The sequence below is a fragment of the Notolepis coatsorum genome (genome assembly GCF_963971535.1).
Source record: "Notolepis coatsorum genome assembly, chromosome: 12".
NCBI classification, from domain to species: domain Eukaryota; kingdom Metazoa; phylum Chordata; class Actinopteri; order Aulopiformes; family Paralepididae; genus Notolepis; species Notolepis coatsorum.
Genome location: NC_140176.1, coordinates 128,637,866 through 128,653,545, shown reverse-complemented (window position 1 = coordinate 128,653,545; position 15,680 = coordinate 128,637,866). Strand labels below are relative to the sequence as shown.

At 41.4% G+C, this 15,680-nt stretch overlaps 2 protein-coding genes across 3 annotated transcripts in view; one reads left to right on the top strand and one right to left on the bottom strand.

The window, feature by feature from the left end:
- The window catches only part of abcc1 (ATP binding cassette subfamily C member 1 (ABCC1 blood group)), a gene marked incomplete at its 3' end in the record, with an annotated part of 263,456 nt that extends 262,275 nt beyond the window's left edge, over positions 1–1,181 (top strand). Inside the window, exon 31 of the mRNA XM_084326017.1 lies at positions 1,172–1,181. Within this exon, the coding sequence (XP_084182143.1) occupies positions 1,172–1,181 (10 nt within the window). The remainder of the gene's footprint in view (positions 1–1,171) is intronic.
- Positions 209–15,680, bottom strand: part of LOC311238071 (uncharacterized protein) — a 48,512-nt gene continuing 33,040 nt past the window's right edge. For both annotated transcript variants that reach the window (XM_084326042.1, XM_084326043.1), the window contains exon 4: positions 209–3,158. In XM_084326042.1, coding sequence (XP_084182168.1) covers positions 2,134–3,158 — 1,025 coding nt within the window. In that variant the 3' untranslated portion in view covers positions 209–2,133. The remainder of the gene's footprint in view (positions 3,159–15,680) is intronic.

Here is a 15,680-nt window from a genome sequence, read left to right as displayed (position 1 = left end):
TGAAATTGAAGCGATATATATATACATTATTATAAAAATGCATCTAGGCATACGTGATCGATAAAAATATCCCTATATATACTATATGCATTGCATTTCATGAATGATAAACACCACTAAGTGTTTGACAGTGTATGACATTATGCACTTGGAATAATTTATATGCAATCATGATGCCCCCCCCCCCCCCAATTTATGGAATGTGAAGCGTATGCAGTTTTGCTAAATTGCTGCTTTTTATATAGATATTTTGATTTACCTTGAAAATGTCTATATGTAATATTAGTATGCTGAGAGATGTATACAGTAATTGTGTGAAATTGAAGCGATATATATATACATTATTATAAAAATGCATATAGGCATACAACGTGATCGATACAAATATCCCTATATACTATATGCATTGCATTTCATGAATGATAAACAACACTAAGTGGTGTGTGTACAGTGTATGACATTATTGCACTTGGAATAATGTGTTTCAGACGAGGAAATATGATTTGCGCTCCTGCAGAAAAACCCTCATAACTCCGCTTCCAGGAAATCCGCCTCGATATTGCCCTTTGTTTACCTTTTTGGCATGGAATTGTGAACGAACGACGGCATGGATCAACAAACGGCTTTTGGCGTATTGTACATCAACTAGCATGTTGTCAAATGAGCCCAACCATTTCCACATAGCTAAAATATATAATATAGAAATCGATCCGCGGAAATCATGAGTTTTCGCTAAATCAGGCTGTTAAGAGCGTGGCATACTGGGGTGTTTAACGGCTCCCCCTGGTGGCGCTCAAAGTGTTAACTAGCTTGGCTTTTGGATGGTCACCCCATACTGAGGTCAGAAAGTTCCTATGATCCCAGTATTTAAAACACTAGAACAATGTGTGTTCACTCTCATACCAATGACATATTGTCCCAGGAACATCCACACCGTCTGTCTCACTCCTCAGGAACATCCACACCGTCTGTCTCACTCCTCAGGAACATCCACACCGTCTGTCTCACTCCTCAGGAACATCCACACTGTCTGTCTCACTCCTCAGGAACATCCACACCGTCTGTCTCACTCCTCAGGAACATCCACACCGTCTGTCTCACTCCTCAGAGCGACAGAAACACAACGTTGTCGTCAGTGACAACTGTGTCTATGCTACTGCTTCTCTCTCAGAGGCTTCTAGGTCAAAAGCTCAAATATTATTCTTATGATTGTTGATGGACTGATAGCTGTAATGACGTACTGAAGCGTTTTTAACACTCGGCCACACATTCATTACGAGTAGGGCTGTCACGATTCGTCGACCCAGTCGCCAAGTAAATTTCGTCGATCTGCATATTCATGATCCACGCGCCGTATTGTTAATTGTATGTGCCTTTTGAGGTGGAAATGTGCAACGTGTAATCTAACTAATGCAGTGAATCACGTTCAAAATAGAATTAACTTCTCTTAGACCACTAATGGTGATTCTGCCGAGAGCCAGGACTCGACAGTCACATAACTTCCGTGTTTCGCTCCAGCTGGAAGGGAGGGGCTGCTGAGCCTTTACAGTTTAGAAGCAGCTTGGCAGCTTTGGACATTTACAGGGGCCAGTTTATAATTGCAGTCTCCCGTAGGTGCTCTTTGAGAGCGGTTTTGAAGGTGGGTAGGGATTCACATTCCTTTACAGCTTTGGGTAGGGCGTTCCACATTGATGTGGCATAATTGCGAAACGTGTTTAGTCCCTTGTTTGAGCTGAATCTGGGTTTAACATGATTTGTGGAACTCCCTCTGGTGTTGTGGTCGTGGTATTCACTGACCTTTGGGAAGTATTTCACAAGCACTACCATAGCACACAATACATATAATAATTCATGGAAATATACTAAAAAGCTATTTATGGCCGGTAATAATCTCTCTGGCTGGTAGTTCTTTTAAATTTTTTTTATTTAAAGCTAAAAAGGACGAGGATACTCATTAAACATTTTGAAATATTCAATTAAAATAGATTTTTCTGGTAAATTAATGGTTAATGATGAATCAACTAATCGATAAAATAATCAACTGATTAATCGATAACAAAATAGTCGTTAGTGACAGCCCTAATTATGAGTGGAACTCTTCTAACACTGGCACAGCTGTAGGGGTTCTCTCCTCTAAGAATGTGCAGGTGATTTGACAGGTTTGACATTTCCCTGAATCTTCTCTCCCAAGTGAATTTTCTCATGTTTTCTGAAATATGCTAATGTGCTGAATCTCTTATCACACAAACCACAATGATGTGGCTTCTCTCCTGAGTGAATTCTCTGGTGTATTTGCAGATTACCCAGTTGACTAAAGCTCTTCTCACACTGGTCACAGGAGTAGGGCTTCTCTCCTGTGTGAATTCTCTGGTGTGTTTTCAGATGAGACAGTCGACTAAAGCTCTTCTCACACTGGTCACAAAAGTAGGGCTTCCATCCTGTGTGAATTCTCTGGTGACTTTTCAGATGAGACAGTCGACTAAAGCTCTTCTCACACTGGTCACAAAAGTAGGGCTTCCATCCTGTGTGAATTCTCTGGTGTGATTTCAGATTATGTTGCTGAGTAAAGCTCTTCTCACACTGGTCACAGGAGTAGGGCTTCTCTCCTGTGTGAATTATCTGGTGTGATTTCAGATGATGTTGAAGACTAAAGCTCTTCCCACACTGGTCACAGGAGTAGGGCTTCTCTCCTGTGTGAATTATCTGGTGTGATTTCAGATTATGTTGAAGACTAAAGCTCGTCCCACACTGGTCACAGGAGTAGGGCTTCTCTCCTGTGTGAATCATCTGGTGTTTTTGCAGATGACCCAGTTGACTAAAGCTCGTCCCACACTGGTCACAGGCGTAGGGCTTCTTTCCTGTGTGAATTCTCTGGTGTGATTTCAGATTACCCAGTTGCCTAAAGCTCTTTCCACACTGGTCACAGGAGTAGGGCTTCTTTCCTGTGTGAATTCTCTGGTGTGATTTCAGACTACTCGGTCGACTAAAGCTCGTCCCACACTGGTCACAGGAGTAGAGTTTCTTTCCCGTGTGAATGCGCCGTTGGTGTTTATCGAGATTCATCTTTGAACTGAAGCTTTTTCCACACTGGTCACAGCAGAGACCTTTTCTTCCATCCAAGCCGCTTGGTTTCTTCCCAGGCCTGACAGGACAGCTATCTGGATGGAGAAGAGTGTCAGAGGAAGGAGAGATTTAGTGATTTTATTCAGATTTAATTTCCATGTAAGAGGTTTATAATGGTACGTAGCTGGGTTTCATAGTTTAACCTCTTAAGCCTGATGGGTCCGGTACCGGTCCCAAAATGACATAACGTCAAAAATCAATCTCTAGACTGTATGACACAATGTTGCGTTTTTTCCCTTCAAATGTATTCAAGAGTAAAGACCATAATCCTGTCAAAACAGCAGTCGGTGTATATTTTCAACAATACGTTTGTTTACCAATAGGGTAAAGTGTTATTAGTGAGATTTTAGTTTATGGAATGAGTTTATAATTTAGCGAATATCCGCCATTTTGAATTAGCTAAAACTACCTTTCGCAGCCGATTCCAGCTTCCTGCAAGCAAATTACTTATGTATGAATTTTTTTAATTTCTCTTATTTCCCTGGATTCTCCATCACAAGACTGAATGTTATTGGCATAGATTGGAGCGCAGTTAGTGTGTCTACCTTCTGTGAACATTTAGCAACAATCCCCGCTGTCATCCGATCCAAAATGGCGGAGCCATATCCAGTATAAGAATGGAACTGTACATACAGTAGATTTCATTCTCGGTTCTTCCTGCACGCCTGGCGATACTAAATCCAAATTGAACTCTGGCATTGGAAAGAGTAGATTTGGTCCGATCCATAGATGTACAAGTTGCCTATAATAAGGTAATTTATAGGCCTGATATTCTATATTCTATAATAATATTTCAAATTGCATGTGTCCGGATGGCAGAATTCAGTACTGTATTTTGTTTCATCACAATTTACTCAAGCCTAGTAACCGACACAATATTTCTGACACTGGGAATACATTCCCTGAGATCCATAGATGTCCCTAGAAGAACATGCAAATGGACCTTGTAGAAGTGGAGCAATCTTCCATTTACTTAGGTATGTATTTTTAGGTGGATTTTCAGAAAATAGGGCTTAACAGGTTAAGAACACAGTGTAGTCCAGTCATCTACAGTTCTAGACTTAAACCACTTTGTTTAAAGCACCAGTTAGTCAACAGTTTCTGGAGAAGGAGTGGTTACATCATGGCTATGGTTAAGGTCCGTTTAAATTTAGTCCGGGACTAAAGCCCCTTTAGTCTCAGGTTATGACAGATTTAAGTGTCACCTTATGGATCAAACCTTATATCACGCAAGGGGTGGGAATCACCAGTCTCATCACGATACAATACGATTCTTTGGACAACGATACGATATTTGCAGATATCACAACATCTGCCACGATACGATACGATTCAATTTAGGTGCCTGCGATCGATATGAGAGGATATTATATGCCCATTTAACACAATCAGTAACATTTAGATCAACTCAAAAAAGGCAACGGAAATATCATTTGACATTTTTATTTTTGAGCTGTTCGACATTAAATGAAAAACAATCTATTGTTTTTAATACAAATACCTCCTGTTCACTGTAAAGTGCCACATTTTGATATATTGAGCTTTAAACTTTAAGTAAACATTTTTGGAACTCGCAACACGCAACCTAAAACCCCTCCTTCTCCCAAACAGTTAACGATCATGAATACATTTATTATGTATTGTATGTTATATCACGCTATGGGAAATGTCATATATCTAACGATATATATCACAATATAGTATGTTTTCTGTAAATTAGATAAAACATGTTTACAAAATGACAACATAATCCATGACTACTTTTTAATAATCCTTGTGTAAACTAAATAAAAATTAAAAGGCACTTAAGTCTCTTAATATGGCTAGGGCTCAAAAGGTCAAGTGTCACCTTATGGATACAATCTTATATCAAGCTATAGGAAATTTCATATCTCAGTAACAATATCAGTATATCACGATATAGTAACATTTCTGTAAATTGGATGAAACATTTGTCTACAAAATAACCACATAATCCATGACTACTTTTTGATAATTCTGAGTGTAAACTAAATAAAAATTAAGGCACTTTGTCTTTTCTCCTTTTATTTGGAAGAAACGTATGTCAGAACCATATGCTGAATACCTGAAGACACCTAAAATTCTTGCTGAAATTATCTCTAGATAAATCACATCGAGATAGGTAAGAACCCATACCTTCTGGCACATTTTATCCGGTTGAATCCATCGTGATGCTATCAGCTTTTTAGCAGCTGTGAGACCGGATAAAACTAGTTCTTTAGCTGAATAGGGGCTGCAAACTGAAAAACGTCATTCAACAGCAATACAGAGGGATGTACAGGTATGTTCAGAAATAAGAATTCTGATAATTGCTGGGTCACTTCTTCCCAGAATATTTTAACCAGTGGGCAATCCCAATACATGTGCATAAATGTACCCTCATCCCCATTTGAACATAGAGAATCTTGTTTAAGTCCCATTCTGTTCAATCTTATAGAAGTCAGGTATGAATATAATTAAGATTAATTTGTTGATGGTCTGGGTTGCGTGACGCAATTCGAACGTTTGCCCAGACTTCTTGCCAATCAAAATCTATTTCCAAGTCTGGTATATCCCTCCTCCAGACTGAGTCTAGGGGAAGGGTTCCATACGAAGACGTTAGTAAGTGATGATAAAAATCAGATACGAAGCCTCTCGATGTCTCTCTTTCATAGAAGAATTTGTGATATCTGTGGTGCTCAATTGGTATCCTTAATGGGACTCCATGAGCCTTCAAACAATCCAATAACTGTGCGTAAAAATAATATGTGGAACTGGTGAGGTTAAATTTGTTATGTATATCTTGATAGCTACAAAACCCCCGTTTGTTGAAAACATCTCCCAATGTGTGTATGCCCTGCTTTTCCCATTTGGGATATCTGATAGGTCGTTTCCCAATAAGGAGTGCATTGTTATTGAATAGGGGAGTATGGCTATGCCATTTATGTTGGTTAGAATATTTTTGTGTTTCACGTAGGGCTGCAACTAATGACTATTTTGGTAGTCGACTAATCTGTCGATTATTTTTTCGATTAGTCGACTAATCGAAAACCAATTATATAAAAAAATATATATAATATTTTTATTTATTTATTTATTTTTTTGCACTACCTATCTTTGTGAAAGTGGCTTCTCAGCTCTGGTCCAGCTGAAGACAGAGCAGAGGAACAGATTGGACATTGAGCATGACCTCAGAGTTGCTTGTCTACCATCACCCCAGACTTTGAGACTCTTGTCAGGAGCAAACAACATCATAACATGATGATCCCATAGCAAATTAAAATAATGACGCATGAAACATTTGAATTTGGATCTTGCAACTTTAAATGAAAATGTATTTGAAATTTTGAAGAACAATACAGTGCAATCACTCATAACAAGATAAATAAATTAAATAATACAAAATTGGAAGTGTACTTTAAATAACTAAAAAAATAATAATAAAAAAGAAATAACTAGCAGCATCTGCCCCCAGCACCGCGGCTGATGGGGCTGTAACTTGGTCCAGGACCAGGAGGGTGACGTGGAACAGCTGTAAGGGGAGAGGGGGATGAGTCAGATCAGACAGACTTCTAGGTATTTTGTTTGCTGTGTGTGAGAGGAGTCTGTATGTATGTGTGTGTGTCTTACTCGGATCGCTGTGTGTGAGTGAGAGGAGTATGTGTGTGTCTTACTCTGATCGCTGTGTGTGAGTGAGAGGAGTATGTGTGTGTGTCTTACTCTGATCGCTGTGTGTGAGTGAGAGGAGTGCGTGTGTACCAGGGTTCGAAATTAACAGGGGCTTGGGGCATAATGCCCTTGAAAATGGACAAAATGCCCTCGAAAATCAGTTAAGGGGGGCACAAAATGCCCCCGACAGTTTACTAATTATATATATATATTTATCCGGTAATGGCGCGTCTGTGTATCGTACGGTTCAGATGACGCGCAAATAAAAAAAAATTCATTTGGCGGAGTTGAGCACTGCAGCTGAGCCAGGTGCTAGTCAGTTTGTGTACAAATGGCACGCACAATCTAAATCAATCTTCATTACGACTTTAAAAACATAGCCATTAACATTACATAGGCATACACACATCTTGCCATAGCGTTAGCAGTTTGTACAACACAATGCACGTTTTAACTATAGAATCAGCCCGCGAGGTAATACAGTCAACGAAATGTTACCGTAGCTACTAGCTAGCAGAGGAGGAAATGGGAGTCTGAGAGGCGGGGTGTTTAAAGACAATGATAGGCGTTTATTCAACATCCAAGAAGGCTAACATACAACTGTGTTTTACCAACTCCAACCGGGACTATTGCCGCTTTCCCACTGCATGCCATCACCTCCTAACGTTACCGGAGCTACCGGAGCTGATAATAACATTGCCTGAGCGGAAGGTGCGTGACACTAAAATGTCCGTGGGGACCCGGCGCCAACCCATAGATAGTTCCAACTCACCGAATTACGTAATCCACCACAGTTGCACTCAATATTTAAATAATGTTAGTCTAAATAAATGTAGACAGATACATAATAATTTCAAGCAGAACACGAATCTTTCCATTAAGAACTGACAATCAGGGAATTTAAACATGGTTGACATTGTTTTTTTGTGTTTATATTAAAGAAAGGAAAGTCTAGTGCTGGCTGAGCATATTGTTTGTTTGCACTAAGTTAATACTACAAATGTAGCCTATATTTTTCAGTCAGTTCGGTCTTTGTGTGCCAAACATTATTTAAGGCTGTAAACACTGTAACACTGTAAAACTTTTTATTTTTTTTTAATAAATGAGAAGCATGTTTAGATTTGAGTGTTACATATATTTTTATAAAAATTTACGTATATCGAACCGAACTGAAAACCGTGACCCCAAAACCGTGATACGAACCGAACCGTCCATTTTGTGAACCGTCCCACCCCTACCGTTTATCATAAAAATTCAGTGCCCCCGAAATACAAAAAAAGCCCCCGAAAATCAATTAAGGGGGGCAAAAAAAGCCCTTGAAAAAAAATGTTAATTTCTAACCCTGGTGTGTACTGTACTGTGTAATTTGTGTATGTGTGTCTTACTCTGATCGCTGTGTGTGAGTGAGAGGAGTATGTGTGTGTGTCTTACTCTGATCGCTGTGTGTGAGTGAGAGGAGTATGTGTGTGTGTCTTACTCTGATCGCTGTGTGTGAGTGAGAGGAGTATGTGTGTGTGTCTTACTCTGATCGCTGTGTGTGAGTGAGAGGAGTATGTGTGTGTGTCTTACTCTGATCGCTGTGTGTGAGTGAGAGGAGTATGTGTGTGTGTCTTACTCTGATCGCTGTGTGTGAGTGAGAGGAGTGTGTGTGTGTGTCTTACTCTGATCGCTGTGTGTGAGTGAGAGGAGTGTGTGTGTAATGCGGCACCACGGCTGATGGGGCTGTAACTTGGTCCAGGAGGGTGACGTACTGACGTCGTGGAACAGCTGTAGGGGGAGAGGGGGATGAGTCAGATCAGACAGACTTCTAGGTCTTTTGTTTGCGGTGTGTGAGAGGAGTCTGTGTGTGTGTGTATGTGTGTGACAGTGGTGGTATTGGTGGTGTATGTTAGTAGTGGTGGTGGTATTGGTGGTGTTAGTAGTGGTGGTATTGGTGGTGTTAGTAGTAGTGGTGGTGTTAGTAGTGGTGGTGGTGTTAGTAGTAGTGGTGGTGTTAGTAGTGGTGGTGGTGTTAGTAGTGGTGGTGGTGTTAGTAGTGGTGGTGGTGTTAGTAGTGGTGGTGGTGTTAGTAGTGGTGGTGGTGTTAGTAGTAGTGGTGGTGTTAGTAGTGGTGGTGGTGTTAGTAGTGGTGGTGGTGTTAGTAGTGGTGGTGGTGTTAGTAGTGGTGGTGGTGTTAGTAGTGGTGGTGGTGTTAGTAGTGGTGGTGGTGTTAGTAGTGGTGGTGTTAGTAGTGGTGGTGGTATTGGTGGTGTTAGTAGTAGTGGTGGTGTTAGTAGTGGTGGTGGTGTTAGTAGTGGTGGTGTTAGTAGTGGTGGTGGTGTTAGTAGTGGTGGTGTTAGTAGTGGTGGTGGTGTTAGTAGTGGTGGTGGTGTTAGTAGTGGTGGTGGTGTTAGTAGTAGTGGTGGTGTTAGTAGTGGTGGTGGTGTTAGTAGTAGTGGTGGTGTTAGTAGTGGTGGTGGTGTTAGTAGTGGTGGTGGTGGTGTTAGTAGTGGTGGTGTTAGTAGTGGTGGTGGTGGTGGTGGTGGTGGTGTTAGTAGTGGTGGTGGTGTTAGTAGTGGTGGTGGTGGTGTTAGTAGTGGTGGTGTTAGTAGTGGTGGTGGTGTTAGTAGTGGTGGTGGTGGTGTTAGTAGTGGTGGTGGTGTTAGTAGTAGTGGTGGTGTTAGTAGTGGTGGTGGTGTTAGTAGTAGTGGTGGTGTTAGTAGTGGTGGTGGTGTTAGTAGTGGTGGTGGTGGTGTTAGTAGTGGTGGTGTTAGTAGTGGTGGTGGTGTTAGTAGTGGTGGTGGTGGTGTTAGTAGTGGTGGTGGTGTTAGTAGTGGTGGTGGTGGTGTTAGTAGTGGTGGTGGTGTTAGTAGTGGTGGTATTGGTGGTGTTAGTAGTGGTGGTGGTGTTAGTAGTGGTGGTATTGGTGGTGTTAGTAGTGGTGGTATTGGTGGTGTTAGTAGTGGTGGTGGTGTTAGTAGTGGTGGTGGTGGTGTTAGTAGTGGTGGTGGTGTTAGTAGTGGTGGTGGTGTTAGTAGTGGTGGTATTGGTGGTGTTAGTAGTGGTGGTGGTGTTAGTAGTGGTGGTGGTGGTGTTAGTAGTGGTGGTGGTGTTAGTAGTGGTGGTGGTGGTGTTAGTAGTGGTGGTGGTGGTGTTAGTAGTGGTGGTGGTGTTAGTAGTGGTGGTGGTGTTAGTAGTGGTGGTGGTGTTAGTAGTGGTGGTGGTGTTAGTAGTGGTGGTGGTGGTGTTAGTAGTGGTGGTGGTGGTGTTAGTAGTGGTGGTGGTGTTAGTAGTGGTGGTGGTGTTAGTAGTGGTGGTGGTGTTAGTAGTGGTGGTGGTGTTAGTAGTAGTGGTGGTGTTAGTAGTGGTGGTATTGGTGGTGGTGTTAGTACGTGTCTTACTCTGATCGCTGTGTGTGAGTGAGAGGAGTGTGTATGTGTGTGTGTCTTACTCTGATCACTGTGTGTGAGTGAGAGGAGTGCGTGTGTAATGTATTGCGTCTGTCTAGTCTGTCTGATCATCATCTCCTGCAGGGGAACACAGTACACCATTTACAATTTCTTTAAATTGCAGTGCAGGAACGTGAGCATATTGACATGCTCAGGAGTGAGGATGGCCCGCTTCTTTGAGGCGATGTTCCCAGCTGCTGAGAAGAGACGCTCAGAGGGAGTGGAAGTAACTGGAATGCACAAGTATGACTTGGCTTGTGATGCAAGGGTTGGGTACTTTGCCTCATTCAACTTCCACCAAGACAGGGGATTTTCTGTCTTTGAGATGGGCTGCTCTCCGAAGTACATCAGCACTTCGTTAATGATCGCTTGTGTGCGTGCATCCTGATCATTGCTCTCAGTGTCAGTCTGTTGACTCACTTCCAAGCAGTGAATCGAGAGCTGAAACAGACCTAGTTGTCTCAGCTGAGGCTGTGGCATCATTGTCATTAATGTCAAGTTGAACAACAGCTTCTTCATTCCTACTGGACTGTAGGACCAGAGCTTGCAATTTATTCTGAACAGTGAACCTCTCCTCTGGTGTCAGGAATTTTAGTTTTCGGAATCGTGGGTCTAGTGCAGATGCAATGATCGTTTTGCTTGGGTCATCATCTTTGATGGCAAGCTCTGTTGACCAGCGTGTAGTGGTCGCCACTGAAGCAGCCGCCTGGAAGGCCTGCACAGGAGCTGTATCAGAGGCAGTGTGGGTGGACTTCAGAAGCCCTCTGACTAGAGGAGGCAGGGCGGAGACGGTCACATAGTTTTCACCACTCAAGTAGACAGTGGCACATTCAAAAACTTGGAGAGCTTTGGCCAGTTCATCTAGCAGGGTCCACTGCTCAGGCTTGAGGTCCAGGTATTGTTTCCCTCTCTGTGTTACTGCCGGGTCAGACAGAGTCGCAGTCAGTGGCCATCTCTGTTTTCAGTGCATGATTGATTGAACTGTAATGTGTGGCCTGCACAGCAGATATACACCCATCCATGTTTTTTCTCCAAGATGCTTGCAGCCAGCAGGACATTGGGGCCATTGTCATGAACAACCGCCACAAGCTTGCTTGGAGGGATCTCAAACTTTTCCACAGCCTGCTCAATCCATGTAGCAATGTTGGTCCCAGTGTGCCGTTCTTCGAGTGGCATGGTTGTGAGGCAGAAGCTATTGAGCTTCCAGTCATCACTTATAAAATGACAGGTGATGCCAAGATATGCTTCTGTCGCAACACTGGTCCAGGCATCAGTTGTCAGGGCAATCTTGTTCTTGTTTGCTTTAAGAGCATATTTAACCTTAGCAAAAAAAAAGTCTCCATGAGCTTTGTAAAATGAGTTCTGGAAGGTAAGGTGTAACCTGAATGGAATGTGGTGACCATCTGCTTAAAGCCCTCATCTTCAACCATCGATAATGGTCTCATGTCTTTAACAAGCATGGTGAGGATGCTCTCTGTGAAGACTCCAGACATTTGAGGGGTGCATGAGCCTCTCTTCAGGACAAACTCATCCACACGTGTTTGCTTTGCCCTACAATAGAAAGAGAACAAAACAGAAAGCTGTATTAATTATCATCAGAATTTGTAGGCTATAGTATCAGACTATCAGTTTATTTTTATTAATTATAGTCAGCCTTATATATACCTAGGCTAGAATTAATAATATTGAGATGCAATATCTATGTTTTCCCACTAGAGGGAGTTATCGCTTAAGGGATATTATTTTGTGGACTACAGACAGAGTGACTACGGACTACAGATATATACGTGAGGTATTTCCGTATCCGGTTGGTCGGCATAACAAACGAAACTAAAAGTGAAGCAGCAACGCTGTAACCTGTACTAACTACTAAGCATGGCGCTGTTTAACGTTACAACATACAGCATCAGCGCAGCCTCTATAAGCCTCAGCAATAGAGTTCGCATAGCAAGCATTATATCCATATCCATGAGACGTTCTGTTTTCCAACGTAAAAAATACAATACTATGGCTAACTACTATCTAGAACTTACCCATGTTCCGACGTCACCGTGGCTCCGGGGTGCTTTCGTTTTAGATGCTCGTGCATCGCCGTGGTGCTGCTGTGGAATGCCAATTCCACCTTGCATAATCGGCATTTAACAGTTTTCTTCGGTTTGTCATCTGTAAAAAATTCCCACACCTTTGATGCCCTCTGTCTCGCTTTTTTTAATTCATCTCCTCCGTCTTTCTCTCTCCCTTCCGCCATTGTTCATTCTTTCTTCTGAAGTGAAGTTCTTACCTGCGAGGCTGCGCCGTTAAGTACCAGAATGCACTGCAGTCAGACAATGGAAACTATACTGCCCCCAGCAGTTCCTGTAGTGCATTGCAGTTACAAATGAACATTTGAGTCACTGATTGTTTTTATGCGACGCATCGACGCAACAATTTCTCATCGACCACAAGGCCAGATGCACTTCCCGGAAGGGGCGTGGCACCCAATGTGTTAAGAGGTTAACACGGAATTCTGAATTATCGCGGAATGGCGGGGAATTTGCTTAAATTATACATAAATCGGTTTTCATATAAATCAATCTTCACTACGACTTTAAAAATGGTGACGCGGTACCGTCTACGGAGACGCAGAAACTACAGTTACCAAATCCATTCCGAGACAACAGAGTGCAGTGAGCGCTCCGCAATTCACTGACTCGCGTAACGAGTCTCTCTCTCTCTCTCCCCTTCAAGTAGCCAAACGTTACACTATAAAACAAACTGGATTAATAGAATAGAATTAATAGTTGATTAACTTCATTCATAAGCCATTCTCCCTTTCTGTGTGTGTGTGCGCATGAGTGTCCATCCCTCCCAACTCTGGTCTTTGGAAAGACCAGATGAGGTCAGAGGAGTTTGATAGTATTTGGCCAGATCATGTTGATATTTAAACATAAAAAAGAATGCATAATAAATGTATACATGATCATGCTACATAAAAAGAATTGTTGTATGAACAGTTTGGGAGAGGAAGGTAGGGAGGGGTTTTAGTTTGTGTGGTGTGAGAACAATGTTGAAATTGAAAAGTTTAGACTTTAGTTTAGTTTTACAACAGAAATAACATTTTGTTATAATGAAAGTACCTAAGAGTACAGTATGGTACCGGTATCGATTCCCAGGTACCGGTTGAAATGTGAACGGTACCCAACCCTAATTCCTACTGTACATGAGTAGGGTGAGTAACCTACATGCCATTACTGCTTTTTATCTATTGACTCATTATAGCTACTTTATTATTTTGAAATAATATAACAACCGCCTGTTACTATGACATTATTTATCATTACATATACATACTGTAGCTAAATGCCGTTTTAGATTCTGAATGTATTCCCAGTGTCAGAAATATTGTGTCTGTTACTATGCTTGAGTGAATTGTAATGAATCAAAGGAGAATATACATTTTTATACACATTTTTAATTCACTTTGAAGGTGAATAACACCATGCTAACATTGACCAGCCGTGAAAAATCCAGGTGCTTATTCAGCACCTTCTTGAGATCAAGTGTACAAAAAATAAATAAAAAACTAAATGAATAAAGGGAAGATGATTTACAGGTTTTTTTTGTAGATACAATACTGAATTGTGCATGCAATTTGGAATATGAATATAGAATATCAGGCCAGAGTTCAATCTGGATTTAGTACCACCAGGCGCCCTTTACAGGGCAGCAAATACCGTGAATGAAATCTACTGTAAGTCCAGTTACTTTTTTGTAATGAAAAATGCTCCTCCATCTTTCAAGACGTTCACAGACCTGGTATTCTATATTCATATTTCAAATAGCATGTGTCCGGATGGCAAAATCCAGTACTGCATCTACCAGGGTTCTAAATTAACGGGGGCTTGGGGCATAATGCCCTTGAAAATGGATAAAATGCCCTCGAAAATCAGTTAAGGGGGGCACTTAATGCCCCCGACAGTTTACTAATTATATATATATATTTATCCGGTAATGGAGCGTCTGTGTATCGTATACGGTTCAGATGACGCGCAAATAAAAAAAATCATTTGGCGGAGCCGGTGTTCTGCACTGGCTGCAGCTGCAGCAGCAGCAGCAGCAGCCAGGTGCTAGTCAGTTTGTGTAAAAATGGCACGCACAATATAAATCAATCTTCATTACGACTTTAAAAACATAGCCATTAACATTACATAGGCCTACACACATCTTGCCATAGCGTTAGCAGTTTGTACAATGTTTGTAGCTGTTAGCTAGCTAGCCCTTCACAACAACAGCTAACACCGTAGCTACTAGCTACTGTAGCAGAGGAGGAAATGGGAGTCTGAGAGGCGGGGTGTTTAAAGACAATGATAGGCGTTTATTCAACATCCAAGAAGGCTAACATACAACTGTGTTTTACTAACTCCAACCGGGACTATTGCCGCTTTCGCGCTGCTTGTTGACGTTATGAACTGCTCCTAACGTGACCGGAGCTGCAGGTGGCGGTGCCACACGCTAAAATGTCCGTGGGGACCCGGCGCCAACCCATAGATAGTTCCAACTCACCGAATTACGTAATCCACCACAGTTGCACTCAATATTTAAATAATGTTAGTCTAAATATATGTAGACAGAAACACAATAATTTCAAGCAGAAAACGAATCTTTCCATTAAGAACTGACAAGCAGGGAATTTAAACATGGTTGACATTGTTTTTGTGTGTTTATATTAATTAAAGAAAGGAAAGTCTAGTGCTGGCTGAGCATATTGTTTGTTTGCACTAAATTAATACTTTGACAAATGTAGCCTATATTTTTCAGTCAGTTCGGTCTTTGTGTGCCAAACATTATTTAAGGCTGTAAACACTGTAAACCTTTTATTTTATTTTTAATAAATGAGAAACATGTTTAGATTTGAGTGTTATAGAAAAAGAAAGCAATACGCTTGGACCAGCACTCACAGATTTTGGTATATTTAATGGCAGCCTGAAACAAACATGTTTCGGAACGATTATGTTCCGAAACATGTTTGTTTCAGGCTGCCATTAAATATACCAAAATATGTGAGTGCTGGTCCAAGCGTATTGCTTTCTTTTTCTATTATACTCGACGGGATTTCAGCACCCAGTGTTATAATTTGTGAGCGCAGTCTATCTTGACTTTTAGATTTGAGTGTTACATTTTTTTTAATAAAAATTAACGTATATCGAACTGAAAACCGTGACCCCAAATTCGTGATATGAACCAAACCGTCCATTTTGTGAACCGTCCCACCCCTACCGTTTATCATAAAAATTCAGTGCCCCCGAAATACAAAAAAAAGCCCCCGAAAATCAATTATGGGGGGCAAAAAAAGCCCTTGAAAAAAAATGTTAATTTCTAACCCTGGCATCTACAAAACCCCCTGTAAATAATCTGCCCTTTATTAATTTGCTTAGATTTGTTGTACACTTGATCTCAAGAAGCTCAGTGGCAATTGTTCAT